The sequence below is a fragment of the Gambusia affinis genome, linkage group LG01 (assembly GCF_019740435.1).
Source record: "Gambusia affinis linkage group LG01, SWU_Gaff_1.0, whole genome shotgun sequence".
In the NCBI taxonomy this organism is placed as follows: domain Eukaryota; kingdom Metazoa; phylum Chordata; class Actinopteri; order Cyprinodontiformes; family Poeciliidae; genus Gambusia; species Gambusia affinis.
Genome location: NC_057868.1, coordinates 40,253,900 through 40,281,282, shown reverse-complemented (window position 1 = coordinate 40,281,282; position 27,383 = coordinate 40,253,900). Strand labels below are relative to the sequence as shown.

The following is a 27,383-nucleotide window of genomic DNA, read 5'->3' as shown; positions in this document are numbered from 1 at the left end:
AAAAATGTTGTTCTGACTTTAAAAGCTAAATAAATGACAGGATCAAATTTTTGTTTTAGCATAAAAAACTACAGATTCTGGTTGGTGGTTTCCTTTGTTGATCCCAAAGGAAAATGTGATTAAATTTAGAACCGGGACGAAGCGTCATGAAGCTGCAGCTGGTTGGTTGTTACTGAGTGATAAGTGATTTTCTCCAGTCAGTCCAGAATCGTTGTGTTGGTTCTGCAGGAGCCGGGGAAGCGCTCCCAGCTCTGGAGGATGACCGGGTCCGGCATGCTGTGCCACGAAGGCTCCTCCCCCCCCCAGAGCAAGCCGTCCCAGCCCCAACCGCTGGACACCTCCCTGGTTCTGGACATCGCCGGGCTGGCTGCCGTCAGCGATAACAGGTACCGGTTCTGGATCCGGTTCGCCTGCTGTGATGTCCTGGTGAACCTGAATCTTCCTGACCGCCTGGTTCTGGTTCCTGGCAGGTTTGAGCCGTTGATGCTGAGGAGGCCCGACTCGCGGCGCAGCACCACCCAGACCTGGTACTTCAGCGAAGGCATGCTGACCTGCGGCCTTCCCCGCCTGGTGGTTCAGGTCACTCATCCTCCGTTACCTCCACCGATTTCAGCTCTTCTCTCTGTACAGCTGCAGCATCTAACTGTTATTAACTATGTTTGTTCACATATTTGCTATGAGAAAGATGAACTGTGAAGATTGATCTCCTCTGCCAATCAGAGCCAGGGGGCGGGGCTTAGCACTGCTACCACGTTATGAATGCTCAGGGTAGTTAGCAAATAAATGGGTTTTTCTTTCATCGGTAGCTTGTTTCTCCACATTTAGCAGTGAGTACAAGAAGTTCAGTCAGAACTCTCAGCATTAACCGAAATGCTTTTCAACGCAAAACGATTGAGTCTTTATGACCTCATCAGGTTTTCATTATTTTTATTGCATTTTTAAACCCAATTTTATTACTTTATTACCTATTATCACACAGCATGTTCTCCATCAAAGTGGGGGAAATTAGCATAAAATATGGGAAACATTTCTAAAGTAGATCCACAAAATCTTTGATTTTTATTACAAAAAGAATAAAAAATCATGAAATTCTGGAGGGACTGAGACGGTAAACCAGAGCTGGACAAAAACCATCACAAGTTCACAGAACCTGAGCCGTGTCTCCATCCATACTGCAGCTCCGTTGGTAAACCTGACCTTTTGACCCCCAGGTGAAAAATGGTGTGGAGGGGATGCGTGACGGGGCCGAGGTGGTTCTGGGGCCGGATTCGGGTCTGGACCAGCCCGGTCCAGAGCAGCAGTTCATCAACCAGAAGATGAGACCTGGATCAGGGGTGCTGTCGGTCCAGGTCCTACCAGATGGACCAACCCGCGTCCTCCAGGTGAGTCCAGAACCCAGAAAGAACCAGGCTGCTGTGGAACCAGCTGTTAGCTGCTAGCTTCTGAAAAATGACCAAGTAGTAAAATAAATCAATATGAGAACAGAACGACCTGCTGAGCTTTACGAGTATGAAAGAAGATGATGCAACGTCACCTGATTATGTTCAGATTGACTTCAGTCTGTTTACTTAGAGATCAGGTTGAAATGAAAATTCAAAAACACTTTATTCACCCCAAAGGGAAATCGGATGCTAAATGTGAAAGGTTGTTGTTGATTTCAGTTGCTAGCTTTCTGTTCTACTGCAAACATCGCTTCTGTTTTCAGATCAGTGACTTCAGTCACAGGAGGATGTTGTGGAGCTCCTCCAGCGTAGAACAAGACGCAAGCAAAGAAGAAGAAGAAGGAGAGAAGGCGGAGCCTGAGCAGGAGCTGGAGGTACGTCATCAGCTGCAGGCCGGCCGGGATCCTGCAGAAACCCCGACATTCATCCCAGACACTGTTATCGCGCCACATCCCCCCCCCCCTTCCTTCCTTCTCTCTCTACTCACTCACTCTCTACTTCCTCTTCTGAGAGGGGAGATGTGGTACCAGCTCTCCATCTAACGGGTTAATCGAGTTTCCTAAATCTGCTGAGATTTACCCTGTCCAGAACTGAAGTAAACTCTGTTTAAGCTGGCATCGAGAAACGATTCGCCTGGTTTCTGACGACCTCCATCCAGGTGTCCCACCCTTCTTCCCCCTGTGAATTAGCCAGACTGAGCAGCCTGCAGCCAACTAGTTTCACAGAGCACACCTGTTAACGGTCGCTCGTTCTCTTTTATTACAATTTGCTCTTGTTACTGAACCAGGTAGGTTTTAGTGACTCAGGCGAGTCCCAAGGATGATGTTTTAAATTTGGGCTATCAGGAACCAATAAAACATTTTCCACCTCTTCCTCTCCAGAATCGAACATCAGAGCTATTTTACAACCATCAAAGAACTTTAAGGTGACTCATTAATTGAATGTCCACAACATCTTTTAGATTTTCTTTATGCTAATTATTTTATTAGTAAGGCCATTTTGCAAGGGTCAGTACAGCTTAATTCAGTAGCAGAAATAATCAATAAGAAAAATCAATCATCTAGTCGATCTTTCCCTAATGCTGACACTGAGAACTAAAAAGGGAACCTTTGAGAGAGACGGACAGTTTGGCTTTTCGAACCCCAGACCTGGCCTGATGATGAAGGAGGTGTTGCAGCAGTAGGAGGATGTTGGTCGACGAAGGCAGGGATCTCTGTAGGTCTGATGAGCTTTCTTCTCCTCATGGATGGTGAGGTCACACAGGACTTGGGTGCTGGCAGAAAGGAAGACATCAGTTCTTCTTCTTTGTCTTTGTTCTTTGTCTTTGTCTTTGTCCTTGTCTTTGTCTTTGCCTTTACCTTGGTCTTCATCTTCGTCTTTGGGATCTGAACCCAGCTGATGAGAGAAGTGCGATTTGAAGCCACATGTTGCGGGGCAGACGGGTTGGTCCCCATGATCAGGACAGTCTTCGGCTCTGTGGCCCCGGCTCTTCTTCAGCTGCAGAGTTCTTTGTCCATCTCGATCTTGACTCGAAGCTGCCTGGAGGATCCAACCAAAGTTTCCTCTTTTGCACCCACCTTTTATAGGGTTCATCCACCCTTTTGGTTCATTTGCATTGGCCAGCACTGTTGCTGTGCTTATTTCATTGGCTACCTGCTTGGACAGATGATCTCATCTCCATCACTGTCTTAGAGACATTGTGTCCTGATGTCTGTGCTAATGTCTCAGGTTGCTTAACAACCTGTTTCCAAATAAGGCGTTGACCATCTCTGCTCTCCTGTTAGTTCCTCTTTCTCCCTTAACCTTTCACCTACTATCTACCTCCAACACATCAGTGATCTTTAATTGCAGTTACACCTTTGACACCATTTCAAGTTCAGAGTAAAAATCACATTTATAACTTCTTTAGCTTCTCTAATTTATCATTCATTTATAATGTTATGATAACCATAATTTATCAGTTACTCTAATTATAATCTTAATGTGGGTTATTACAAATGTTTTCTGTAAAGAAACCAAGAATAATCCATGATTCTTATTATTTGATATCAAAGTTACAGTTACTTGTTTTACTTGTAAGAGTTCCCACTAATGCAAGTGTAAGTGTAAGTATTATTACAAGCAAACCAATATTAATATAAGTATTTTACTTTGAATCTTATCCAATTACTCACAATCTTTAGATTTCTTTCTTTAAAACTTTCATGCTAAGTAATAGTCTGAACTATTTTTATAAATCTGCAGGCTGGAAACTTACTTCCTCTTTTTCCAGGAAACCTGCTCTTCCTGTGTCACGACTCTCTCTGTCTTGACTATGATTTCTTATGATTAAATAGAAAAAAGTAGAATTAAAGCAAAGTTTGCAGGAGACAGAAACAACACACACAACCAAATTGATTTTATTGACATTTAAGTCTAATGTTGGGTCTAGATTTTACTTGAGTAATTAATTTTAAAGATAACTTTATTTATTTTTACTGTTAAACTAAAATCTCCAGCATGGGGAAGTGGGATGATCTCGGATTTTCTTGACAACACTTTCTAGAAAAAAAATAAATGCATTTCTGAGTTTTAAAAGATGAAGATTTGCAAGAAAAAAAAAATCAAAAATTGTGAGATTAATCCCAGAAATCTTCTACAAAAAATTGGAAGTTGAATTTTTTTTACTTTTGAAAAATGTCAGAAAGTTGCAAATTTTCTTAATGAGCTCAGAAATTTTCCAAGATTTTTTCCAGAATATTTCTGAGATTAATTTTAAAGTTTCATAATGAGAAATATTCATGTTTTTCTTGAAATATTATGATTAATCTCAAAATGTGACTTTTTTGTCTCAAACATTTCACCTTTGGAGTTCAGAAATGTAGTCATGTTTTCTAAAGATTTCTGAGGTTAATCTGGACCTGGTGTTTCTGTTTCCTGGTGTTTCTGTTTCCTGGTGTCTCTGTTTCCTGGTGTCTCTGTTTCCTGGTGTCTCTGTTTCCTGGTGTCTCTGTTTCCTGGTGTTTCTGTTTCCTGGTGTCTCTGTTTCCTGGTGTCTCTGTTTCCTGGCGGACGCTGCTCCTCCTGTTCCATCTGTAACGCCCCCTGGTGGTTCTCTGTTTGCTGACGCTGCCTCCGTATCTCCGTCAGGTGCTGGTTGACCTGGACGAGGGTCTGGGCGTCTCTCTGGTCAACAAGTTTCCAGAGGAGCTCATTTTCGCCACTCTCTCTGGTGTGGACGTTCACTTCACGCGCACTGCAGCCACTGAAGTCCTGGAGCTGAGCATCCACAACATCCAGGTCATTCCTTCCCCAGGCTAGATCTTTATTAACTGTCCTGAAATATGTATGTAAAGTAACATACCCAAATCTAATTTTGTTTTTCTCAGCAATTACAAACTCTGTTTCAATAATCGTAGTATCAAAAGTTGGGAGGCTCCATCAGAAATGTAAATATCACAGCAGCTGCTAGAGTTTCAGAGAAAATGAGGATGAAACATAAAATAATTGTTTTTGTCTCTGGCAGAATTTCTTTGCATTATATATTATATAAAGTTATAGAAATATAATAATTAAGGCAGCAACCTTTTGAAAACACCTCATCAACTGTGGATCTGTTGATAGATTCACAGTTAATTTAACTTAAGCTAATTTACAGAAACTTTATTTAGAAAATACTTTGGCACCGATGACAAAACTGAGGATTTCCTGTTTACACTTAGCAAACCTAATAAACGTTTTAAATAATTAAAAATTTCTTTTTTTTTTTTTTTTGTTGGTTTTATTTTTTACATTTATTTTAGCCAATTATATTGAAGCCATAATAAATTGTTATATTCAACTCTAATTCAAGTTTTTTTTTTACAAATAAATTGGGAACATTTAACTCAAAAACAAATTAAAGCCGCCAAAATATGTGCCTATATTTTATTTTTTGCACTATTGGAGCTCCATACAATGTCTCTTTGGTGACCTGGGGCTGAACTCAGATCCTTTTATCAGCTTTTGGCCAAGAATCTGATGTTTCCATGGAAACCAAATCTGTCTAGATGTTTAACTGAAGGGAGGGGCAGAAAAGAAGTTAAAATCTGCCCCCGGGGTGCGTGGCGTTTAATACGTTTAAATTATTTTAGTTTTGACCCATGCGGACGTTTTAACTGTTTCTGTGTTGCCGTTGCCGTTGCCGTCAGGTGGACAACCAGTTGCTGGGCACCACCCACCCAGTGATGCTGTGTGTCTCTCCCAGTACGGCAGACGACGGCGCCAACGAAGGCGGCCCCGCCCTGCAGGTCAACTCGGTGAAAGTTCCCAGCAGCCTCATGCTCACCGAGCTCTTCAAGGTGAGATTACATCACTTCCTGTACGACCCGCTCACACTGGTCTGACCTGTACATACAGCTGCTGATATTCAGTGGAGAGAAAATAAGATGTGAAAAACTGAGCTGAACTTCAGGCAGTTCAGGCTGACAGGTGGATTAAAATAATTATGGATTATTTTACTGTTTGCTGATTAATAATTGGAGAGAAAAATGAGTTAAAGGAGATTTTGAGGTTTATTGTAATATTGTGTTGTATGATAGTGAGAACAATAAGGATTATTATAAAAAATTACTTATTTTTTAAGCCACAAACTCAAAGATTGTTCTTGAAAATTTTCCCATTTGTTTTCTGCCATTTACTTAAAAATCACTAAACTGCACAGTAAATGCAGTTTTTGTATTTACTGATGTTTGTTGATGCTTTTGTGAAACTGAGAACAAAAAAAACCTTTTTGATGATTTTACCAGTTTAGTTGTTTTATTTACCACCAATAACTGAAATTTGTGACCATAAATGATACGATAGAAAATGAATTTATCAGCTTTGAAATCATTGCAGTGGTTTTTTTGCATCAGTATTTTCCTGATGAAACAATCATAAAAATAATCAAAATTTATTATTATTATTATTGTTGTTTTTTTACTTTTATCTTGGCTTCCTTACAAAAATAAAGCAGCAAACTTCTAAGATTCAAACCCAAAATTTCCCAGGAAATTTCTAACCATGTTAGAAAAAAAAAGTCATTTATTTCCAGCAACAATAACTGAAAAATGAAAACAACTCTTCTTTTAATGTGGTCAAAACATAATTTTACAAAAACCTCCCATTACCAAAATAATCTAAACCGGCGGTTTTCAAAGTGTGAGGCGCGCCTCCCCTGGGGGGCGCCAGAGCACTTTAGGGGAGGCGCGGTGCGAGGGAAAAAGTAAACCGGAAAAGCTATCTGCTTGCTGTCTACTGATGTGAGAGAAACGTCTTTTACGCACACAATCAACTCTGTGGATTTAGAAAAAAGTTGGTGCTGTGGGGTGCGCGTGTGGAGCGGGGATCAGTGGAAATGTTTCCCACCTTAGAGGATGTTTTGGCCAGTGATGTCAGTAACGTTACTGACGTCGGACCACTTTTTTCCGTAATGAGTAATCTAACGCGTTGCTATTTCAAATCCAGTAGTCAGACTACAGTTACTTATCCAAATCATTTTTGCGTTACTGCGTTACTATCTTCTTTTGTTATTTAATCGTATTTCCTCTACTCGTCTTGTCGAGTGACCGACGTCTCTATGCGACAGAAATGTAAACAATGGAGGGAGATGCGCATTTTGTTGGTGGAAAAACTGGAACTATTTTGAGTTTCTGTCGCCAAGTCCGATTATTACAATGCAGTAGGCATTGTGCTCCTTGGAGGGGGGCTCACCCTTTCATACTTTGAAAACCCCTGATCTAAACCACTGCAAATATTATAAATAGTTACAGATTCTGGTTCTGATCTAATAAAAGTAAATTTTACGGCAAAGTTCTGATTTACAAAAACACAAACGGTCTCCATGTGAACGTCAGATCCAGGATGAACTTTGACCTCTGTCTGTGTGGAAGCAGTTCAGTGGGGCTGTAGAATCGGTTGGTGGTTCTGTGCTGATTTGAGCTCGATGTGTCGGCAGCACCTGATGGTGACGGCGCGCCGCTTCACGGTCATCATCGACGAGAAGCTGCTGCTCAAGCTGCTCAGCTTCTTCGGCTACGGGAAGGCCGAAGTCGGTGAGTCTCACGGCGCCGCCGCCGACACGTCGCTCTGCGCCGGCAGGCCGTCTGTGAAAGTAACTAACTGCCTAAACGCAGGGCTGGAGAACCTGGACGAGAACCTGCGTGAGCGGCCCAGCGAGGACGGCGGGCCCCGGAAGCGATACTACTTTGAGAACCTGAAGATCAGCCTGCCTCAGATCAAACTGAGCGTCCTCCCGTCTCACAAGCTGCCGCCGGACCTGAAGGTAACGCCGCTCCGCTTTCAGGCCCGACGGATCAGGACTCACTGCAGCCTGGAAACATCTGGAAGAATGTGGAGTGTGAAAATTTAAAGTTGGTGTCAAGAGGAAAACATGTTTCCAGATTTTGGATCTTAAAATATTATTTGGAAGATAAAAACTTGAAGTTATGGTCAATTAACAGTTTTGATTTATATTTAAATCTGGTTTACAAAATTACAACAAAACTTTTTTTACTAATCATGTTCAGGAGGCTTTTAAAAATTCATTTAAAAAATGAAAGTTAGCCTTGAGTGCTTTAATCACAGCTCTTAAATTTAATCTCGTTTATTTCATCTAGTTTCTTTTCCGTCAAATCTTCACTGGTTCTGACTAGCGGCCGTTGAGGCTACCGCTAACTAGCAGCTAATGTGCTGTAGCTCGCTAGCTAGCTCTTTGTTTCTGTCAGGAGTAAATTTACATTTAAAAAATATTATTTTAACTTCTACTTCCAGGTTGGAAGCAAAGAAATGCAGAATAACTTCAGTTTTAACCTGGTTCTGATTGTAGCTGGTGGTTCTGATTGAAGCTGGTGGTTCTGATTGTAGCTGGTGGTTCTGATTGTAGCTGGTGGTTCTGATTGTAGCTGGTGGTTCTGATTGTAGCTGGTGGTTCTGATTGTAGCTGGTGGTTCTGATTGAAGCTGGTGGTTCTGATTGTAGCTGGTGGTTCTGATTGTAGCTGGTGGTTCTGATTGTAGCTGGTGGTTCTGATTGCAGCTGGTGGTTCTGATGTCGGGTTTTTTCCTGTCCAGGCTCTTAAAGGCACCCTGGGCTTCCCGCTGATCCGTTTCGAGGACGCGGTCATCAACATGTACCCGTTTACCAGAGTCCACCCCTACGAGACGCAGGAGATCATCATCAACGACATCCTCAAGCACTTCCGAGAGGTCAGAGTTCACACATCCGGGCTCGTCTATCCGAACCGTGCAGAATCGGTTCCGGTTCTTCACGCTGCGGCGTCTGCCCTGCAGGAGCTGATGAGCCAGGCGGCGCAGATCCTGGGCTCCGTGGACTTCCTGGGGAACCCGATGGGCCTCCTGAACGACGTCTCGGAGGGAATGTCCAAACTCATCAAGCACGGCAACGTGCACGGCATGCTGCTCAACGTCACGCACGGCGTCTCCAACTCCGCCGCCAAGGTACCGAGTCTCTGGGTCCGACGATCCGACCCAGTTTATGGATAACAGTTTTATTATGACGCCAAATCATGTTCCAAGAACTGCAGTGTGTTTTTACTAGGAAATTTCTTTAGACTTGCATAAAATGTTTCATTTCAAAATGTCAAAAATCCACGTAGTTTTTTTACAAGTGTTTTGAGTTTTAATAACATTTTTATTACATAGAAACAAAATAAAATTAATGGGAGAGAATTTGGCCCACTGAAAAAAATTAATCTCAGAATTCAGAGAAAAATAAAAATTCTGACAGAAACTCAAAATTACATTTTAATTTCCAAACTTCTAAGAATTTTGAAAGTCAATTTTAACGTTTTCTCAGATTTGCTCAAACGTTCAGCCCCTATTTCTGTCTATTCTGTTATTTATTATAAGTGTATTTTTAAAACTAAATGGAATAATAAAAGCTGCTGCTGCAGCGTGTGAGGAGCAAACAGACTGTCGTCCTGTCGCTCCGGGCAACGGACCGTTCAGAACAACCGGATCGTCATTTCTGTCTTCTCCGTCAGTTTGCAGGCACGTTATCGGACGGTCTGGGTAAAACCATGGACAACCGGCACCAGAGCGAGCGGGAGTACATCCGGTACTGCGGCGCCACCAGCGGGGAGCACCTGGTGGCCGGGATCCACGGCCTCGCGCACGGTGAGCCGGCGAACGCCGAGTCACGCCAACATGGCCGCCCTGCTGGTTCATGACTGTAAATCGCCTCCGACCTGCAGGAATCATCGGGGGCATGACGAGCATCATCACCTCCACCGTGGAGGGCGTGAAGACGGAGGGCGGCGTCAGCGGCTTCTTCTCCGGACTCGGTAAAGGTCTGGTGGGAACCGTCACCAAACCCGTGGCCGGGGCGTTGGACTTCGCCTCGGAGACGGCCCAGACGGTGCGGGACATCGCCAGCCTCAGCAGCCACAGGTGGGGTTCCTCAGGGACGGGAACCACAAATACACTGCAAAAACAGAACTTCTTACCAAGTAATTCTGGTCCGGTTTCTGGTGCAGAAACCTTGGAACACCTGGAATAAGGTCAAAGTAACTTTTCAGCAGATATAGGAGCTCGTTTTAACTAAATAATTCAGAGTCCAAATTCTGACAAAGTACCAACTAAATAATCTGCCAGTGGAACCAAGACGTTTTAAAATCAATATTAATAAATGATTGACATAAAACCAGCTCTGATTTCATGCTGAAGTTAGTTTGGTCTCATTTTCTGGGTTTAAAGGGATTCATCGGAAGTAAACAGACAGTTACCTAGCAACAGGGTTGCTAGGTAACCAAAGAGTGAGTGAGTTGTTTAGCTAGCTGAGAGGTTGACTTGCTAAAGTCTTCCTTCTGCCTACATCTCCCAGAATGCTGTGCGGTTCAGTGAATATTTTCTATATTGATTTTCTATATTGCTGGTTTGTTGCCCAGTACTTCCTGTTTGTGTGACGTTGACTTCCTGTCCAGGTTCCCGGTCCAGCGCGTCCGGAAGCCGCGCTGTTGTAAGGGCCCCCAGGGCCTCCTGCCGCGGTTCTCAGCCATGCAGGCCGAAGGTCAGGAGCAGCTCTTCCGCCTCACCGACAACATCCACTCTGAGTTGTAAGTTCTCCCGTCTGCAGCCCAAACGGAGTCGGGTCGCTCCGGCTTCTGTCACGTTCCCAACCCACTTCCTGGTTCTGATCCGGCAGCTTAATGGCGGTGGAGCCGATCGACACCTACAGCGTCCTCATCTCCTCCAAAGTGGTTTACTTCCTGAAGCCGGGCGACAGCGTGGACCGCGAGGGCATCGTCCTGGAGGTCAAATACGACGACCTCTTCCACTGCCTGGTGTCCAGGGAGTACGGGAAAGTTTACGTCCAGCTCACCAAGAAGGCGGAGAACTCCACCAGCGGAGTGGCCATTCCTGGACCCTCACAGCAGAGACCCATGGTGAGAATCAGAACCAGAACCGCAGCGTTGCAGAAAAAACAACACCTTAATGAAACGGGTCAGAGAGCCAGGTGTTACTGAACCAACACCTGCTGATGTAGCTGCAGGAAGAAAAGAAAAAAAAGACATTTAAGATCCATAAACTGAGACAAACTGATTCTCTACACTGCAAAAACACAAAATCCTACCAGGAGTTGGTTGGTTTCCACTCCAGAGTGCACTTAAAATAAAATAAAGGGAACTTACAGGTAACTTCCAGCAAGATGTAGGAGCTGGTTTTAATTCATTTTAATATTAATAAAGTTCCACTGGCAGATAATTTAACTTATAATTTGGAAAAAATGTCTGGTTATAAATTAAATGTAGCATAGAAACACAACTGGAGATGGGAAGAAAGAGGAGCAAATTTCAAACATCTATGTTCTTTCAAAAGATGAACATTTGTAACAAAAAAATTATTCTTAATTTTTGAGTTTCAAAAGTTGAAAATTTTTTACTTTTCTGATAATTTTTCTAGAAAATTTTTGCCATTTCAAGCTTTGAAAATGTTCATCAGATTTTTCTTTGTAAGATTTTTTGGCAGATTTTTCCTCCTTTTCTCTCTGCTGGGGCTCCGTGTAAATTAACCTCTAAATTTTCAACAAAATTAGTTTCAAAAGGTGAAAATTGGCTAGAAAAAAACTTAATATCGGACATTTTTTAGAAAAAAAAAAACTTGGAAATTTGTATCAAAGTTTAAAATGTGCAACTTTTCAAACTTTGAAAATTTCCACTCTTTCTAGAAAATTTGATCTTAAATTTTTTTTCTTGCAAATGTATGACTTTTCAAACACTGAAAATATAAATTAATTCCAAAAATGCAAATTTTCAGACTCTGAAATTTCTTTTGAGGAATTATTTACCTAGACGGTTAATTTTAAGATATTTCCGGTAGAATCGACTCGGCAGGATGTTGTGTTTTTGCAGTGTGTGACGCTGCCGCTGTCGCCTGCAGGTCCAGGTGAGGAACGAGAGCCTCGCCTACAAGATCTCCCAGCAGATCAACTTCGCCAAGAGCCTGTACTACGAGCAGCAGCTGATGCTGCCGGCCGCCGACGACGAAGACTTCCTGCTGCTCGAATTCTGACGTTTCCTCTGAAGTCCTGAAGCGACTCGGTGGAAGGAAAAACACGCTGCGCTCTAACAGACACTTTGAAACTCCTGGACTCTAAAAACTGACAGAACCACTATTTGTTCTGGACGTTCACCAACATGTGAATATGTCTAGAAGAACCTTAAACTCTGTAAATATATACATATATATATATATATATATATATATATATATATATATATATATATATGTTGTTATAATAAAGATAGGATATTAACAAGAAGCTGAGCGTCTGAACTCTAACCAGCTGCTTTTACGTGTGTGTTTGTATATAAGAGTTTATTAGAGAACATGAATCTGTAGATCTGTGCAGGTTTTTAACCTTTTATCGGTGAGTCGCTCTCTGCAGGAGTCGGCCCAATCAGACGGCAGGAAGGCAGCGCCGCAGCGCTCGCCGTGATCCGCTGCGCTTCACGTCAGGGAGGCGGGCGGAGGATTTTCTGCAGGGTCAGCGTTCCTCCACTCAGTTTGCTTCACATTATGGATGCAAATGTTCTGTTATTGATCCGGAACGATGATTATTTGTAGGCAGACGTGTATCGGTTTAAATTCACTCTTTAATATTTTTTCAATAAAACATTTTGTGTCATTTAAACAAATGAAGCATTTTTTTACTGTGCAAATGGAAAAAGTGACTCAGTGTTGCCAGATTGGGCGGGAAGTTCACGTTTGTGCTGCTTTTCACAAAGTTTGGTGGATTTTTTAGGAAGAAGCAGAAAACTTTTAATAAAACGCCATGACTTTACACCCATTTAATTTAATTTAATTTGAAATGTCTAGAATCTGTTAAACGTGACGACATCAATGATTAGTCATCGGTTAATAAAGTGTGATTATGTAGTATTTTAAAATAGAAATCCCAGAATAACTGCATGATTTAAAAGGATTTAAAGCCACACAAAACTCAAGGTTTGTTAAAAAAACTCCAGCTGGAAACTGTCGACTGCTACGGAGTATTAGGGCCGTTATGGATTAAAAAGCCAATTTCTGCACAAAAACTTCGATATTTCTGAGTTTTAAGGGTCAAAGGTCAACTAGAAAAAGGGTTTAGAAAAAAAATACAAAATTTCTGAGTTTGAAAGTCAAAAATTTTAAACTTTTTTTGGGGCGTGCTGTGGTGGCGTAGGGGATAGCACAATCCATATTTGGAGGCCTTGAGTCCTCGACGCGGCCGTCACAGGTTCGATTCCCAGACCCGACTGACATCTGCTGCATGTCTTCCCCCTCGGCTTCCCCCTTTCCTGTCAGCCTGATGTCATATAAGGGACACTAGAGCCACAAAAGACCCGCTGGAGGGAAAAAATATAAAATAATAACAGAAAATGTAAAACTTTTCAAGCTCCAAAAGTTGAACATTTTTGGCTTTTGAAACTGACTTAGCTCCAAACTAAATATTTAACTAGCAAACCAATACGTAGTTTGAAGCTAAATATCTAGTTAGCCAACTAAATGTTTAGTTAGCAGGATAAATATTTAGCTCCAAACTAGATAATTAGCAAGCTAATGTTTTTGTTAACAAGTTAAATATTTAGCAAGCAAGCCACAATTTATGTAGCTTGGAGCTAAATCTTTAGCTAATAGGTGAAATTTAGCTTGGAGCTAAATCTTTAGCTAATAGGTGAAAGTAAAAATGTTCAACTTTTGAAACTGAAAATCTTTTAGAATAATCTCAAAAATTTACTAGGAAAATATGAAAATTTATGATTTTTTTGGTGGAAATGTGCTGCTTTTTTCCTGACTAGCCGTAGTGAGGGCGAGACAGAGATATACACGCTAATATTAATGTGCGTTTCTACAGAAGTTGAGATTTGGGCTGGTTTTTTTGTTTGTTTTTTTAAAAGTTTTTTTTTGGAGTTGACCGGGTTTTAGGTTCTGTTTGGGCCGGAAACTGTCAGTCAGATCTGGCAACCCAGGTCCAGTAATCCTGGATAAAATGTCCAGAGTTGAGATCCGGACGACATCCAGAATGAAAAGTTCACCCCGTCTGTCCGGATCCGCCAACCGAACCGGGGTCCCACTCGGCGCCTGTTCCTGGACACACACTCTGCCGAAGTCGACGGACTCCTGCAGCTCCTGAGTCCGCTGAGCCTCCGGGTCGGGCCTCCCTGACCGGCTGGGGTTCTGCTGGAGCCGCGGCGCTCGGCTCATGTCAGCTCACAGGCGACGCTCAGCAGAACCAGGAGGTTCGGTGTGAGGAAGAGCCGAGTGGCCGCCGCGTTGAGAGCTGCACACAACAAGGTGATTTCCCTTTAAATCGGTCTAAAAGCTTTTATTCTTCATTTTAACAAGTCACCTAAATTCCCATTAAAATTAAAAATTTGATTTAGTTTTAATTTAGTTTTATGATAAATGTTTGCATCTGATGCTTCCTTCATTTCCATCATTTGGGTTATTTAGCCAGACATGAGAGAGAAAATAAGATTAATTGATAATTGTTTCAAACTAAATATTTAATTAGCAAGCTAAATATGTATGTCCAAGCTACCTGTTTAACTGGTAAGCTAACATTTAGTCAGATAGTTAAATATTTATCTTAAATTAAATGTTTGGTTTGCGAGGTAAATATGTATCAGCAAACTACATTTTAAACCAGTAAGCAAAATTTTGTTGGCGAGCTGCAATGTGTTATTTCATTAGAGAGCTAAATGTTCAGCTTCAAGTTAAATGATTTTATACTTTAACTAGGCCATAAATGAGGCGGGTCAGTGCATCGAATCACATTTCGTTCTTGAACGTACCGATAAAATGTTCCCTTCCTTTCTTCAGTCTTGGGTTCTCTGAAACACAAAGTAAAACCTGTTTGTGGCCCGATTCTGACCCGGTTCTGGGCCGGTTCTGAGCCGGTTCTGAGCGGTTCTCACCGAACACGATGAGGCGGGTGTGTGTGTCGGTGGAGCCCAGAGGGTTCTGCGCCGTGCAGCGGAACATGGATCCGTTCAGCTCAGCGGGGATCCGCTCCAGAACCAGCTCCCTCCCATCGTGCTTCTCACTGCCGTCCAGCAGGTTCCCGCCGACCCGAGTCCAGGTGAGCAGAGGCTCCGGGAACACCTTGGTCTGCGACACAAGATTAACTTCAACTCGAGTTACAGTCAAAAATTAACAGCAGTGATCTGAGTTACATTTTCTGTCATAAGAAAATAAATGGCGGATTATTCTTCAGTCATAGTTTCACTGTTAAAACTAAATGTTGAGCTAGTGAGCTACTTATTTAGCCTCAAACTAAACACTTAATCAGCAAGCTAGTATTTGGTTAGCCAGTTAAATGTTTATCTAGAAAGCTAATATTTAGCTAGCAGTTAAATATTTAGCTATAAGGCTAAGATTTTCTAAATACTGTTTTTAGCTCTAACTTAAATTTTTAGCTAAGAAGCTGATATTTATTGAACCAGATAAATATTTAGGTAGAAAGCTGATTATTGAGTTAGCACAGAGCTAAATGTTTAGCTAACAGGCAAATTCACTTGCCATTAACAGGAAGTGAACTACCAAAATAAAAGCTGGATCTTCGAAGCTCTATAAACTGTTGCATCGTTTATTGCTGTGCACCAAACCGATCCAGAACCGTTTTCTGGGTCATTAGAGAGAGAAAAGGTTCAGGAGCCTCATCTCTTTCATTTTTACTTTTTCCTTCATGTTTACATCTCCTGACTTTTATCCTGAACTGAAGTTGTTCCACAGCCGTTCTGTATTTTTATTTTAGTCAGGAACTCACAGCAGACGGTCCCAGCTGGAAGCCCTGGACAGAAATTCGCACCGTGTCTCCCACTTTGGCCTTACTGGGTCTGGTGGACAGTTTGGGTCCCCTGGGAGCAGCTGAGGGAAAAACAAAGGACCGCAGTGAAACATTCCCACCTCAAACTGCCTGCCTGGCACGTAAAGCATGCATGTGGCGACAGTGGGGAGGAAAAACACAGAAAAACTAATGGAAGACCTGATCCAGGATCAGTTTCTAGAGAAGTTAATATCAGTAGTAGCTCCTTTAGCAGCTTCATTAAAAAGAGAAACAACAAAACAGAAACTGAGAAAAAACTAATCTGAAAGTTTAGTTAGTATTACTTCCAGGTTAAAGGTCATCTTGAATCTAAATCTGCTGGAAGTATGAATACTTTTGGCACTCACTGTAGAAGCATCATTTCTGAGAAACACCAGAAAACTATTAAAATATCAGCTTTGTCTGTGCTGCACATGTTAATGAAACCATTACTGCCCTTTTTGAAACACCAGTCTGTGTGTGTGTGTGTGTGTGCGTGTGCGTGTGTGTGTGTGTCCTTTGCTTCAAGCCCTTAAAGTGACTCATTTGAACAAACATCCCAGACTCTGAGCATTTCAAGCAGCTTCTGATCTCATTAGTGGGAAAATAAAAGGTTTAAAATAAAACCTGCTTTAATTCCCCAAACCTTTTATAGAAATGATCCACAGCAAAAGAATCGAGTTCCTCTGAACTGTTTCACATCTCATCTCAAAATTAATCAAGTTTAATAAACGATGGGTAAAAATTGGTTCTGACAGGAACGAAGTGGAGAACCATGAAGAGTTTTTGGTAGAAATGCTCTCAGCGATGGTCTGTGAACATGGTGACAATAAGTCGTTTGTGATGCAGAATAAAAGTTAGAACTGGAGTCCAGTGTGATGATTTGTTTTTCTTTAGCCACTTTCTCACTCTCCACCAAATTGTCGGCCAACGTGTCAACAATTAAAAAAAATAAAACTGATTAATTATTAAGTGTGCAACAATGGGGTCTCAAATATTTCAAACACTTTCTCGTTATGGTCATCAGACCCGGTCAGTACTGGACTAGATTCTTTTCTGAGGCGCTGGAAGCGTCGAGTGGCTGGAGGTTTGGTGTTGAGCTGTGACCTTACTGAGCGTGACCTCGGCCTGCATGGGCATGGACAGAGCGGGGTGGTTGACCTCGCAGCTGAACAGGGCTTCGTTATCCAGCTGGGGGTTGAGGCTCCAGGTCAGCATGGCTCTGACCTCCATGGTGCCGTCGCCCGCCACCTGCTGCCAGTGCTGGAAGTAGTAGAGCGGGTCGCTGCTCTGGACCCAGTGGGGAAACTCCCGGCTCACCACCGTCTCTGGGATGCCCTCTGTGGTCGACTCCAGCTTCAACCTGGATGCTTCCTCCACGCCTCGCTCCATGCTGTCCGTCTCATTCTCTCTAAGCTGGGTCACTTTCCCCACTTGGTTCTGCAGGGACAGGGACTTCTGGATTTTGGTGTCGTCAACATCTCCTCTGGGAAGAACCGGGTTCTCGCTCCGGTTTCTTTTGGAGGCTTTACTGTGATGTCCCACCAAGGAAGAAGACCGAGCTGCTGGAAACACGTCAATGAGCTCACCGTCCCGTTTGAAGTAAACCTGGAAGGCAAAAGGTTTGGAAAAGTTAGAAACCTGTGGAGACTGACTGAGGATGTTTTCACACCTGATAGTCCAGTAAACCCGGTTCTTTTGGACCCAAAACCTCATCATCTGCTCCACCTCCAGCTGCTGTGGTTCTCTTTCTCAAACCAACCTGTTCCCCTCCTGGCCTGTGGGGGCGCTGCACCAACAACCACTGAAGGAAACCACACAAAAACCTCTGAAGACACTGAGAGCAACTTCCTTCTTCACCAGATGGAAACAAGATGGAGGCGTCAGATTTTAGTGTTGGAGGATTTCTCTTTAGTCTTTGGCTGAAGACCAGGAGACATTTCTGCTGCTAACGCTAGGCTAGCATGTTAGCTTTTGTTGTGTTTACCCAGAATGCCCTGGCTGTAGTCCACTTCCTGCTTTTGGAGCGGTCTCTGGTCCACTTGGTGTTCACATATGCATCCAAACCAAACCAGAGTTCATTTCAACCGAATCCAGATCGAGGTTTGGAGGACCAGAGTTTGATTATCATTCACACCAACCCAAACGAACCGGACTTAGAGCGGCTGAACGGGGCTGGAAGCTGTCTGAGTTCCCTGCCTCTCACCCAGTCAGGACTGAAGATGGCTCCAGCTGCCCTATAAACAATATCTGGCAGCTGAATTCAAAAACGAAAACATTAAATAGGTTATTAGATTAATCTCTGTGAGAATAAGATTAGTTTATGTCGATCATAAATGATTTTGGAAAGCTGAATTTCTTTGCCACTGGATTTGATTCCATCACAAATGCAGCTGTTTGCTAATCCTCCGGTATTAATGCCGAATACTTTGGCAAAGAGGTCGCGCAGGGTACAGACCACAGCCACAAATAGCTTTTTAATTTCAAACTTTCTATCTGCTTCAGGCTGCATTTCTGTGTGTGTTCGTTTCATATCAAATCCAGCTGTGAACTCATTACTACCAGCCAGGCTCTCATTTGCACTGTTACGCTTTTCATTTCTCTCCACCATCATAAATAGATTACAAACCGGATTTTTTTGGGGATACAAGAATATCTGGGGAGAGATGACAACAGACGGATCCGTCTTACCGAGGGAGCTGGTTTTGCTCCAGTAACGATGCAAACCAGGGTGAAGTTCTTGGCCTCGTAACGGCTGAACGGAGCGGGGCTGTTGGCTGCCGCCACAGAAATAGACCTGGGGGGAACTGCAGGGAAAACACAAATATATTCACACACTGGAGGGGATTTATACCCAGACATTACAGGCTGAGAGACGAGACTGCGGCGCTCCCACCATCCCTACGCCGCACCGTCCAAAATGGCTGCCACCAGTTTAAGAGCTTTTTAATCTCTAACGTCTATTTGTGAGTTTTTCCCACTAGACAGTAGATAAAAAGTTTGTTGTTCAGCATGTTTTGCTAATGGCTAGCTTGAACATGGAGACCCATAAAGGTTTTACTGGTTTTCAACTGAATCATCAGTTTAGTCTGGGAGGCCATTTGTAAAGTCACACAGTCGAGGATTAACAGCAATAATTTTGCTTCAGTTAACAAATGAACCCAAATTAATTTTTCTTGGTGTATGTATATTCATCTTCTGCATATTTTTACCAGGTTATTCATTTGTTTATAAATGTCACAGTTTCAGACTAAATATTTGATTAACAAGCCAAATATTTAACTCCAAACTAATTATCTGATTAGCAAGCTAATTAATTTGAAGCTAAATATTTAGCTAAAAAATTTGCTTTAAACTGAATAGTTAGCATGTTAATAAATAATTAGCTAACTAAGTAGTTACTAGTGTGAAGCTAGTTAGCGAACTAAATAGTTATCTATCTGAATAGTTCGTTTGAAGCTAGATATTTAGCTTTAAACTGACTTGCTAGCGTGCTAAAGCTAATCTCGTGGTAAAATGCATGAATGAATCGGCAGCATCAGGCTCTGACGTCATTTCCTCCCACATCCTCACTGTAACTTCTGACATTGCGTTGAAACAAAGTGCATTTCACACTGAACTGCTCTGACAGAATGTTCTAACTTACTGTTTAAAAGAGACACGAAGGTTTTCCCTCAATATTAACCATTTAAAAAATGTGTGGCATTAAAGATGAAATGAAGTCGAACCGATAACGGAGAGCGTGACGCTGCCTGACGCTTCGATCAGCTGATCTCTGGAGCCTTTGCTGTAGATCCCCACATGGCATTCATACAGACCATCATCCTGCAGCTGCACCTCAGGGAGCCTGTCAGCAGGGAAAACAACAACCACCAAATATTCCACGTTCATCCTTTTGTTTTCATTGTGTTAAATAATAATAATTGATCCCTGCCAGCCATTCGTACCGTACTGTTGAGTGGTAAACCAGTTCCTCTCGCTTGTTTGTGTCCTCCATGTTGGAGAAACTCGTGTTGTAAACAGAATCGTAGGTGAAAATCTTTTGCTTGGCATTTCCTCCTTCAGTTACCTGCAAAGCAAAACAATAAAACGCTGGTTTCACCTAAACAATGAGGAGTAAAACTGAAAACATTTTGTTCTCTATCATGAGAAAGAGAAGAAAGGGAATTAATTTTATTCAGTTTTCTAAATCTAGAGGGAACTCACCTTTTTATTCATGTGAACTGATTGATGACTAGTGTATTTAAATGTGAGTTGTTCCTAATAATTTGGTCAATAGTGAATAATGTAGGATTAAAAACTCTGTATATGAACTGATAATCAATCAATCAAGTGTATTTGTATGGCACATTTCAGTTCAAAATGCTTTAGATCATAAAAATACAAAGTAATAAAAATACAACACGGTTAACAATTATGAAAACCAGAAACAAACATTACAGTTTGATGAGTGGCATCAAACTGTAATGTTTGATTTAAAGCCTTGATTTAAAGGATCTCAGCGTTTCGGCTGTTTTGCAGTTTTCTGGAAGTTTGTTCCAGATTTGTGTTGCATAGAAGCTGCATGATTTGGTCACAAAAAAAAAACTTGTCTTCTCATGTGTAGAACCAAAAAAGGAAGAACTTTCCTCACATGAGCTACTCTCATATTTTACTTATCTTATTTGTGAAAAGATAAAATGATCAAAGTGAAGTTTGGAGGCAGAAATGTGACCGATGCAAACGTCCAGGCCAAAACGTTGCAGTCCGTTTCTGTTGAATGCTCACCTGGAACCACGCGATCTCTCTCAGGGTGCCCTCCGTCTGGAAGTTGCACTTTAACGTGATCGTGTCGCCGATGACGACAGGTGGGAGGGGATCCATGGAAACGATCAGGTAACCTGCAGGTGAGGCACAAACAGGTGGGAAATCACCTGAGAGACTTACGGGCACCACGTTGTCCAATACATAACTTAAGGGTTAAATCTGACAACAGATGATCATGATGCTGCCACCACCGTGCTTCAGTGTGGCTGTCTTGTTGATTGTGAGACAATGCCTTTCAGAACTCCTCCTCTGTCTCTCTGCTACAGCTACAAGATGCTTGTTTTCATCAGGAGTGAATCAATATCCGGCTCTCCACATTGACCTTGGGGACAAAGGTCACCTTGCAGAGCAACGCGGCAGCCAGCCTCACCTCTGCTGCACCGGCCGCTGACGCATGACGTCACCGCGGCTGCAGATTATTTTCCTCCCATGTTTTTCCTCTTAATCCTCATAGAGCTTTTGATCCAAAGAGCCGGGCATTGCCCATCTCTGGCCTCTTCAGACACACAAACAATGTGGAAGAAAGATTAAAACATTTCCAAACGAGGTCAAAGAGTTTCCAGCAACCTGCAAAAAAATGATTTACCCATAAAGGCTGTTTGGGAATCTGGAAATAAAACATTAGGAACTGATACGACTGATTTAAACAGGCAGACATGAGCTTCAGCTACAAACTTCACTGTATTTTAATGGGATTATATACAGAAAATTACACATCTGGAATCTCAAAAGTGCGGCTTGAGAGTTTGAGGATGGAGCTAAATCCAGGACAAAACTGAAATAAAAACTGTTAGAGGCAGAAAACTGGGATGGAGGTTCAGCTGTCAGCAGGAGAATCATCATAAACATACAGCCAGAAATGCACGGGAAACGTTTACATTCATGTCGTAGAATGGCCTAGTCAAAGTCAAAGCTGAGAATCTGTTGTAAAACTTTAAAATTGATGTTCACAGATGGTTTCCATTCAGTGTGACTCAGCTGGAGCCCTTCTGTGTTGAAGAATAGACAAAAACCTCAAATAAACCGGTGGAGGCAGAACCCAAAAAGATCTCTACTGGTGAACAAAAATGTCTGCCACACTTTTCAGATTTTGCTTAGCATTACTTCACATTAGCCTAATACACAAAATTCTTGTAAGATGTGAAATGGTGAAAGACCAGAAGGTGTGGTGAAGAAGAATGTGACGTCAGTGATCAGAAACATCCATCCATCCATCTGTCCATCCATCCATCCATCCATCAGTCCATCTGTCCATCCATCTGTTCATCCATCCATCTGTCCATCCGTCTGTCCATCAGTCCGTCCATCCATCCATCCATCAGTCCATCCATCCATCCATCCATCCATTCATCAGTCCATCCATCCATCCATCCATCCATCTGTCCGTCCATCCATCCATCCATCCATCTGTCCATCCGTCTGTCCATCAGTCCGTCCATCCATCCATCCATCAGTCCATCCATCCATCCATCCATCCATTCATCAGTCCATCCATCCATCCATCCATCCATCTGTCCATTCCTCTCATCCCGTTCCCGGGTCAGACAGTACTATGGTCTCTCCAGGGAGTTCTTGCTCTCCTCCCAGTGGGATAGTACTGAAATCCTCCGGATAAAGTGATCCAGATCAGATGGATGAACTTCCTCTAACTCTGTGGTGTCCAGATCGGTCCTGGAGGGCCGGCAGGCTGCATGTTTTAGTTCTCTTCCTGGATCAAATGATGGCTCACGACAGGCCTAAGAAGAACATCGACATGCTGAGAAGGTAGTTAGAATGCTGTCCCTCCAGAACCGACTCCGGACACCACTGGTCTAAAGTCTCCTTTCAGTGAGGAGAACCAGCGGCTCCACATGGAGCTTCCTGTGGATAAAGGAGCTCCTCAGCCTGTCGGTTAGGCCGAGTCCAGCCTCCCTACAGAGGAAGCTCATCTCACCTCCTGGTTCTGTACGAACTTGGAGTGGAGCTGCTGATCCATCAGATGGTCGGGACATCTCATTAGAAGGCATTACTTCATGAAGCTGTGAGGCCAACTGGATCAGAACCAGAAGATTCCCGATGAGATCCTGAACAGTGATCGTGTCTCAAGGGTGACGGGTGTTTGGGTTTTATTAGAGTCCAAGATCATGGGTGGAAAATCTGTGGATTCTGCTTGGGGATTAACATCCATGCACTTTGTGATTTCAACAGCCACAAGCATTTAATCACTTGAAAGTACAGATTACCATAAGCAATATGGCTCAGAGTCAGACAATGGACTCTTTTATCCCCAAAGGAACATCTCCAAACAGAGTTAGGTAACCCGCTAGAGGACAGTCCTGCTCTGATGGCACAAAGCTGTCTCCACACAAACCCAACCATAAAGTCAGCCAGATTAATTTACAATAATTCAAACACTAACATCTTTATCTAAGAAATACCCAGAAGCAGATTTGAATTTTCGCTGTAAAAGATTTAATCAAAGATGTGTTTTAATGTCTGTTTCATAAAAAGCGCCTGTGAACGTGACGCTCTCCCGCCATGACGGACATCAAAACAAACTCTGTTCATGATATTCTTGGTTAGAGTTTGAAAGCGTGGATAAATGTCTTAATTTGAAAGGCAGACCATAATAACTCCCGCTTCGTAATAAGTTGGCCTACCATGAACTATTCCTGGATCTGTATTCTTACCACCAGGGGGCAACAAACCGCCGTACTACACTGTTAATGCTCGTCAAAAACAGAAAGATGCTCGCCTAATGTCGCTTTTATTTAATTTATTTCACTGTAAAAAATGTCATAGTGATGCGCGGTTGGCTGCACAAATAAACAATGGCGCGATTAAAACTTTTATCGTTGTTTTATAGTAAATGGTTTTATTCCTGTAACAAGGACAGATTGCGTAGACAGATTGATAATCCCAAGGACTGGAAACCTTTGGTGTATTCACGGATTTGGAGCGAACACTTCTAACAAGGTAAGAAGATTAATGTTCTTACTTCATAAGTGAGTAAGATTAATAAAACGCAATCAAATATTGCATTATTTGGAAGATATATAAGATGTAGCCTAGCATGTACAAAAGAAAACTGATTAGCATCGAGACATTTGCGTGGTTTTAAATCTGCTCTAGTGTAAAGGGAAACGTCGTTTATTACTTGATGGAACAAGTCATGTAGCATAAAATCAGACAAAGTCGGAGCCTTGAGAACATAAAAAATGAAGAGGGAGATGGTTTGGGTCGGTTTCTAAGCTAGCTGTGTACAGTTAATATTCCTAGTGTCACTTCTGAAGATCCATCATGGCGCCTCAAGGTGATCAAGTGACGTAGTTTTCAAATGGTCAATAAAAATAATGATTGCTGAGTCAGCAGTCATTGAGATGAGACTGGTGGTTAGCATCAGTCCTCAAAAGCAATATCTTAGATGTTTGTTTGTATGAACACTTCCACTAATCCGCCAATAACGGAGCTACTTTTTGTTTAGCATTTTAGCATTTTGCTAACTTGGAAAGCATTTAGCACACTTAGCTTCCAGAAGGTAAAATTTTTCAGATAAATTCTAAATCACTAATAAGGAATTAAGTTCAAGTTATCACTTTAGTACTTTAGCATTAGCTTCTGCTAAATATTATGTTAGTGTAGGACTTTAGGATTATCAGAACTAGCTTTTTAGTTAATCCTAACATAGTATTTAGCTTCTTTTAAATACCACTTTGGTGTAGAGCTTTAGCATTAGCAGAACTAGTTTTTTTTAGTTAGCACTGGTTCCACTGGTTCCAAACTGGAATGGTTTGAATGTCTCCTTTGGCTTTGTGTACATTCCTATCGTACACACATCGTGTCCTGCAAGAAATCTTTTTGATTTCATGTGTAAAAACATACAAACTCCACAGGATTTGTAACTTGTTTGAAATGTAAATGTTATTTTTCTTTCTTTTGACAAAACTTCACCCTAAATATGCAATAAAGCCCCTTTAATTGCACATTTGTGCTGGTGCTTAATGAACTAAACCCATTACCAGGAATGAGATGCAGTCAAGCGTGATTAAATTAAAATAATGAGATCATAATTTCTGATGATGATGATTAAAAATAAAACGAACACCAACTGGATCACAGAGAAGGTTTTTAATGAAAGTGAGAGTAAAAAGGATAAAGCAGTTTGAAAATTAGAGGAACACAACCAATTTAAATTGAAGTTATTTCTTAAGGACACTTTAATGAAAGCCAGGATTATCTAAAAGGCTGTTTTTCATGTTATCCCTGAAAAATGCTTAATTTGTCCTGTTAAGAACCAACAGATGAAGAGAACGGAACTGAGTTGGTGTTTAGCTGTGGGATAGTTTGAGATGCTGCTCTTACCTTTCGTTGGGCTCAGGGTGTGAGAGAGGAGGAGCAAGCAGCAGAGAGCGAGCGAACGTTTCATCCTGCTGAGATGCTGCTCAGACCTGCGGACGCTCCATCTGCTGGTTTTATCTCCCACTGAGGCTGAATGCAGAGGCTCAGCAGGTTTATACCACAGGATTACTGCAGCTTCAACACGCTCTCTCTCTCTCTCTCTCTTTCTCTCTCTCGCTCTCTCTTTCTCTCTCTCGCTCTCGCTCTCTCTCTCTCTCTCTCTCTGTTGCTCTCTGGACTCGTAACTTAATATTAAATAATTTAACCTGGATTTATTATCAAAGCAACACTTTACAACAGACGGTTTCTCTCACAGCTTCCCTCTCTTATCCAGTTTTGTGTGATCCAATCGATTCAACCCAATCCAGAACAGTCAGGTTCAGAACCAAATCCAATTTAATATATCCCAATTTAATCCCATTTTAATGCAATGCGATCTGATCTGGTAACAGTAGAAGGCCAGTTAGGGTGAGGCAGTCAGCATGACCTGCAGCAGGAATGTTTCCACACAATCTGAAAAATCTCCACAGATCTGGGAGGTTTCTGCACCTGCACCATCATTTATTACCAATAAATTTAACTGGATTTCTAAGTGACTCGTGGTGCTGAATCTACTCAAAATGGAAAATAACACAATCACCAGTGGATCTACAGAAACAGTCGCTGCACAACCTCTAAATATTTAGTTTAACTCCAAATATTTAGAGCTAAACATTTAGCCCAGAGTTAAATATATTCTCCAAAATATTTAGCTGTGGAGCAAAATATTTTACTTTTTATTAAACATTTAACTTTCTAACTTAATATTTAGTTTAAAGCTACATATTTATCTTCAAATCAACTAAATATTTAGCTGATTTAGCGTGCTAAATAAAAATGTCGCTTTTAAACTAAATATATTTGTTAACTAAATATTTATTTTTTAAAGTGAATACTTACTTTGATTTGCTTGCTAACTAAATATTTAGTTCAAAGCCAAATATTTATTCTTTAAACTAAATAGCTTGCTTGCTAAATATTTTAGTTTGAAACAATGACTTACATAAATAATGCATAACATTATTTTTATTATTTTCTAATTACAATAATCCAAATTATTGCTGATAATTTTTGAATGTTTAACTTTACAAACAGCAGCCCATAAAAACCAGTATGTAAGTAATTAAGCCAGTTAAAAGTAACTGTCTGAACCAGAGCAGAAAACTTTGTTAAAGGAAAAACTCTTCCAGCAAAGACATCCTGTCCTGTTTTATCACAGAAACAGTAATAAAATGAAATCGCCACCAGGGGGAGCTGTCTGATCAACTAAAAGCTGCTGATATTTAATTCAGTGAAACAGAAACAAACTCAGTCAGCCGTCCTGCTTCCCTCGGGGCGTCGGGTTGCTGATCTGAAGACAGTAAGACAGATCCAGAATCTGGGTTTGTGTTATAAAGAAACTGATTTGCAATTATTCTGATCATAACCTTCGTCATCCCTTAAATCACGCTCCCATGCTCCGGCCATGTTGTTAGCTTAGCGACGTGTTTCTGGGCCGGTTAATGGTGGAAAGTTACCCAGAGCGACAGGAAGATCAGAACGACTTCGATCGTATCTCTGAGTCTCGCTGCAGGTTTTCCGCTTTAGAGCCTGCGCTGAATTTATTTGTCATTTATTTCCCATCAGGAGGAAAATCTGCAGGTTTTTCCGGTTTTTAGCGCCTGGATGTGAAAGGATGTTGAGTGCAGGCCGGTTTACCTCTGCAGCTGTCGGCCGTCGCTCCAGATGTAATGTGGGTGGACAGACCAGTTCTCCCAGTCCCACCATTACAAACTGACAGTGGCGTTCCCTCTTCAGTGGCTGTCTGATGCAGTTAGATTCAGTCCGAATTAAAAACAGACGAACAGCTTGAATCATCTGACAGCCGTCGGTTTTATTTACTGTGATCCACAGCAGCTTTCAGGCAGCAGCTTCACGCCTGGCGGCGAATTACAGCACCGAGGAGGAAATGAGGAGTACATTTCTGCCAAAAAGTCTCCGAAATTTAGAGTTTTAGAAAAAGAAAGGAAATTCATGAACTTGAAAATTTGAAAATTTGCTATAGAAAAAAAAAAAAATTGAGATTAGTCTCAGAAATGTTCTTGGAAAAAACGTTGAAATTTCTGAGTTTTTGGCAGAAATTTAATCAACTTGCTCTAATCTACAGCGGCCTGACTGACTGGAGGGGAGGAAGGGAGTAAATTACTGCCAAAAAATGAAGACTTTTTCTAGAAAAAACTTGAAAACTCTCAAAGATTTTGACAAAAGTTGAAAATTTCTGATGTTTAAAACTCAGAAAATGTCTTTTTTTTCTAGCAAATTTTCAACTTTTCAAACTCAGAAATGTATTTATTTTTTATCTAAAAACATCTTGGCAGAAATTCACTTTGCCCTTTTTTATATTTATTATACCTCTCATCCTGTAGGCAGGTC

At 41.7% G+C, this 27,383-nt stretch overlaps 2 protein-coding genes and 1 long non-coding RNA gene across 7 annotated transcripts in view; 2 read left to right on the top strand and 1 right to left on the bottom strand.

Annotated features, from left to right (window-relative positions):
• The window catches only part of vps13d (vacuolar protein sorting 13 homolog D), a 52,677-nt gene extending 40,084 nt beyond the window's left edge, over positions 1 to 12,593 (top strand). For all 4 annotated transcript variants that reach the window (XM_044118259.1, XM_044118413.1, XM_044118339.1 and 1 more), the window contains 15 exons: positions 229 to 386; positions 471 to 579; positions 1,212 to 1,382; positions 1,706 to 1,816; positions 4,572 to 4,721; positions 5,612 to 5,761; positions 7,399 to 7,495; positions 7,577 to 7,725; positions 8,513 to 8,647; positions 8,732 to 8,899; positions 9,445 to 9,577; positions 9,655 to 9,850; positions 10,384 to 10,515; positions 10,605 to 10,845; positions 11,840 to 12,593. In XM_044118259.1, the coding sequence (XP_043974194.1) occupies positions 229 to 386; positions 471 to 579; positions 1,212 to 1,382; positions 1,706 to 1,816; positions 4,572 to 4,721; positions 5,612 to 5,761; positions 7,399 to 7,495; positions 7,577 to 7,725; positions 8,513 to 8,647; positions 8,732 to 8,899; positions 9,445 to 9,577; positions 9,655 to 9,850; positions 10,384 to 10,515; positions 10,605 to 10,845; positions 11,840 to 11,971 (2,232 nt within the window). In that variant the 3' untranslated portion in view covers positions 11,972 to 12,593. The remainder of the gene's footprint in view (positions 1 to 228; positions 387 to 470; positions 580 to 1,211; positions 1,383 to 1,705; positions 1,817 to 4,571; positions 4,722 to 5,611; positions 5,762 to 7,398; positions 7,496 to 7,576; positions 7,726 to 8,512; positions 8,648 to 8,731; positions 8,900 to 9,444; positions 9,578 to 9,654; positions 9,851 to 10,383; positions 10,516 to 10,604; positions 10,846 to 11,839) is intronic.
• Positions 12,594 to 13,435: 842 nt separating this feature from the next.
• LOC122831363 (immunoglobulin superfamily member 21-like) lies at positions 13,436 to 26,826 on the bottom strand. 2 transcript variants are annotated; one of them, XM_044117522.1, is made up of 11 exons: positions 26,670 to 26,826; positions 24,897 to 25,022; positions 20,517 to 20,629; positions 19,697 to 19,818; positions 19,478 to 19,596; positions 18,441 to 18,556; positions 16,862 to 17,357; positions 15,711 to 15,811; positions 14,860 to 15,052; positions 14,737 to 14,775; positions 13,436 to 14,222 (listed from the first exon to the last, which is right to left on the bottom strand). In XM_044117522.1, the coding sequence occupies exons 2-11, from the start codon at positions 24,958 to 24,960 to the stop codon at positions 14,143 to 14,145; spliced, it is 1,443 nt and encodes a 480-aa protein (XP_043973457.1). In that variant the 5' UTR covers positions 24,961 to 25,022; positions 26,670 to 26,826; the 3' UTR covers positions 13,436 to 14,142. The 2 variants fall into 2 exon arrangements, with proteins under 2 accessions (XP_043973457.1, XP_043973543.1); XM_044117608.1 differs by lacking the exons at positions 24,897 to 25,022; positions 26,670 to 26,826 and adding an exon at positions 20,926 to 20,948.
• Positions 18,624 to 20,932, top strand: LOC122831682. Its single transcript, XR_006370741.1, has 3 exons — positions 18,624 to 18,715; positions 20,541 to 20,635; positions 20,822 to 20,932. It is a non-coding gene; the product is annotated as an uncharacterized LOC122831682 (long non-coding RNA).
• Positions 26,827 to 27,383: the final 557 nt, after the last annotated feature.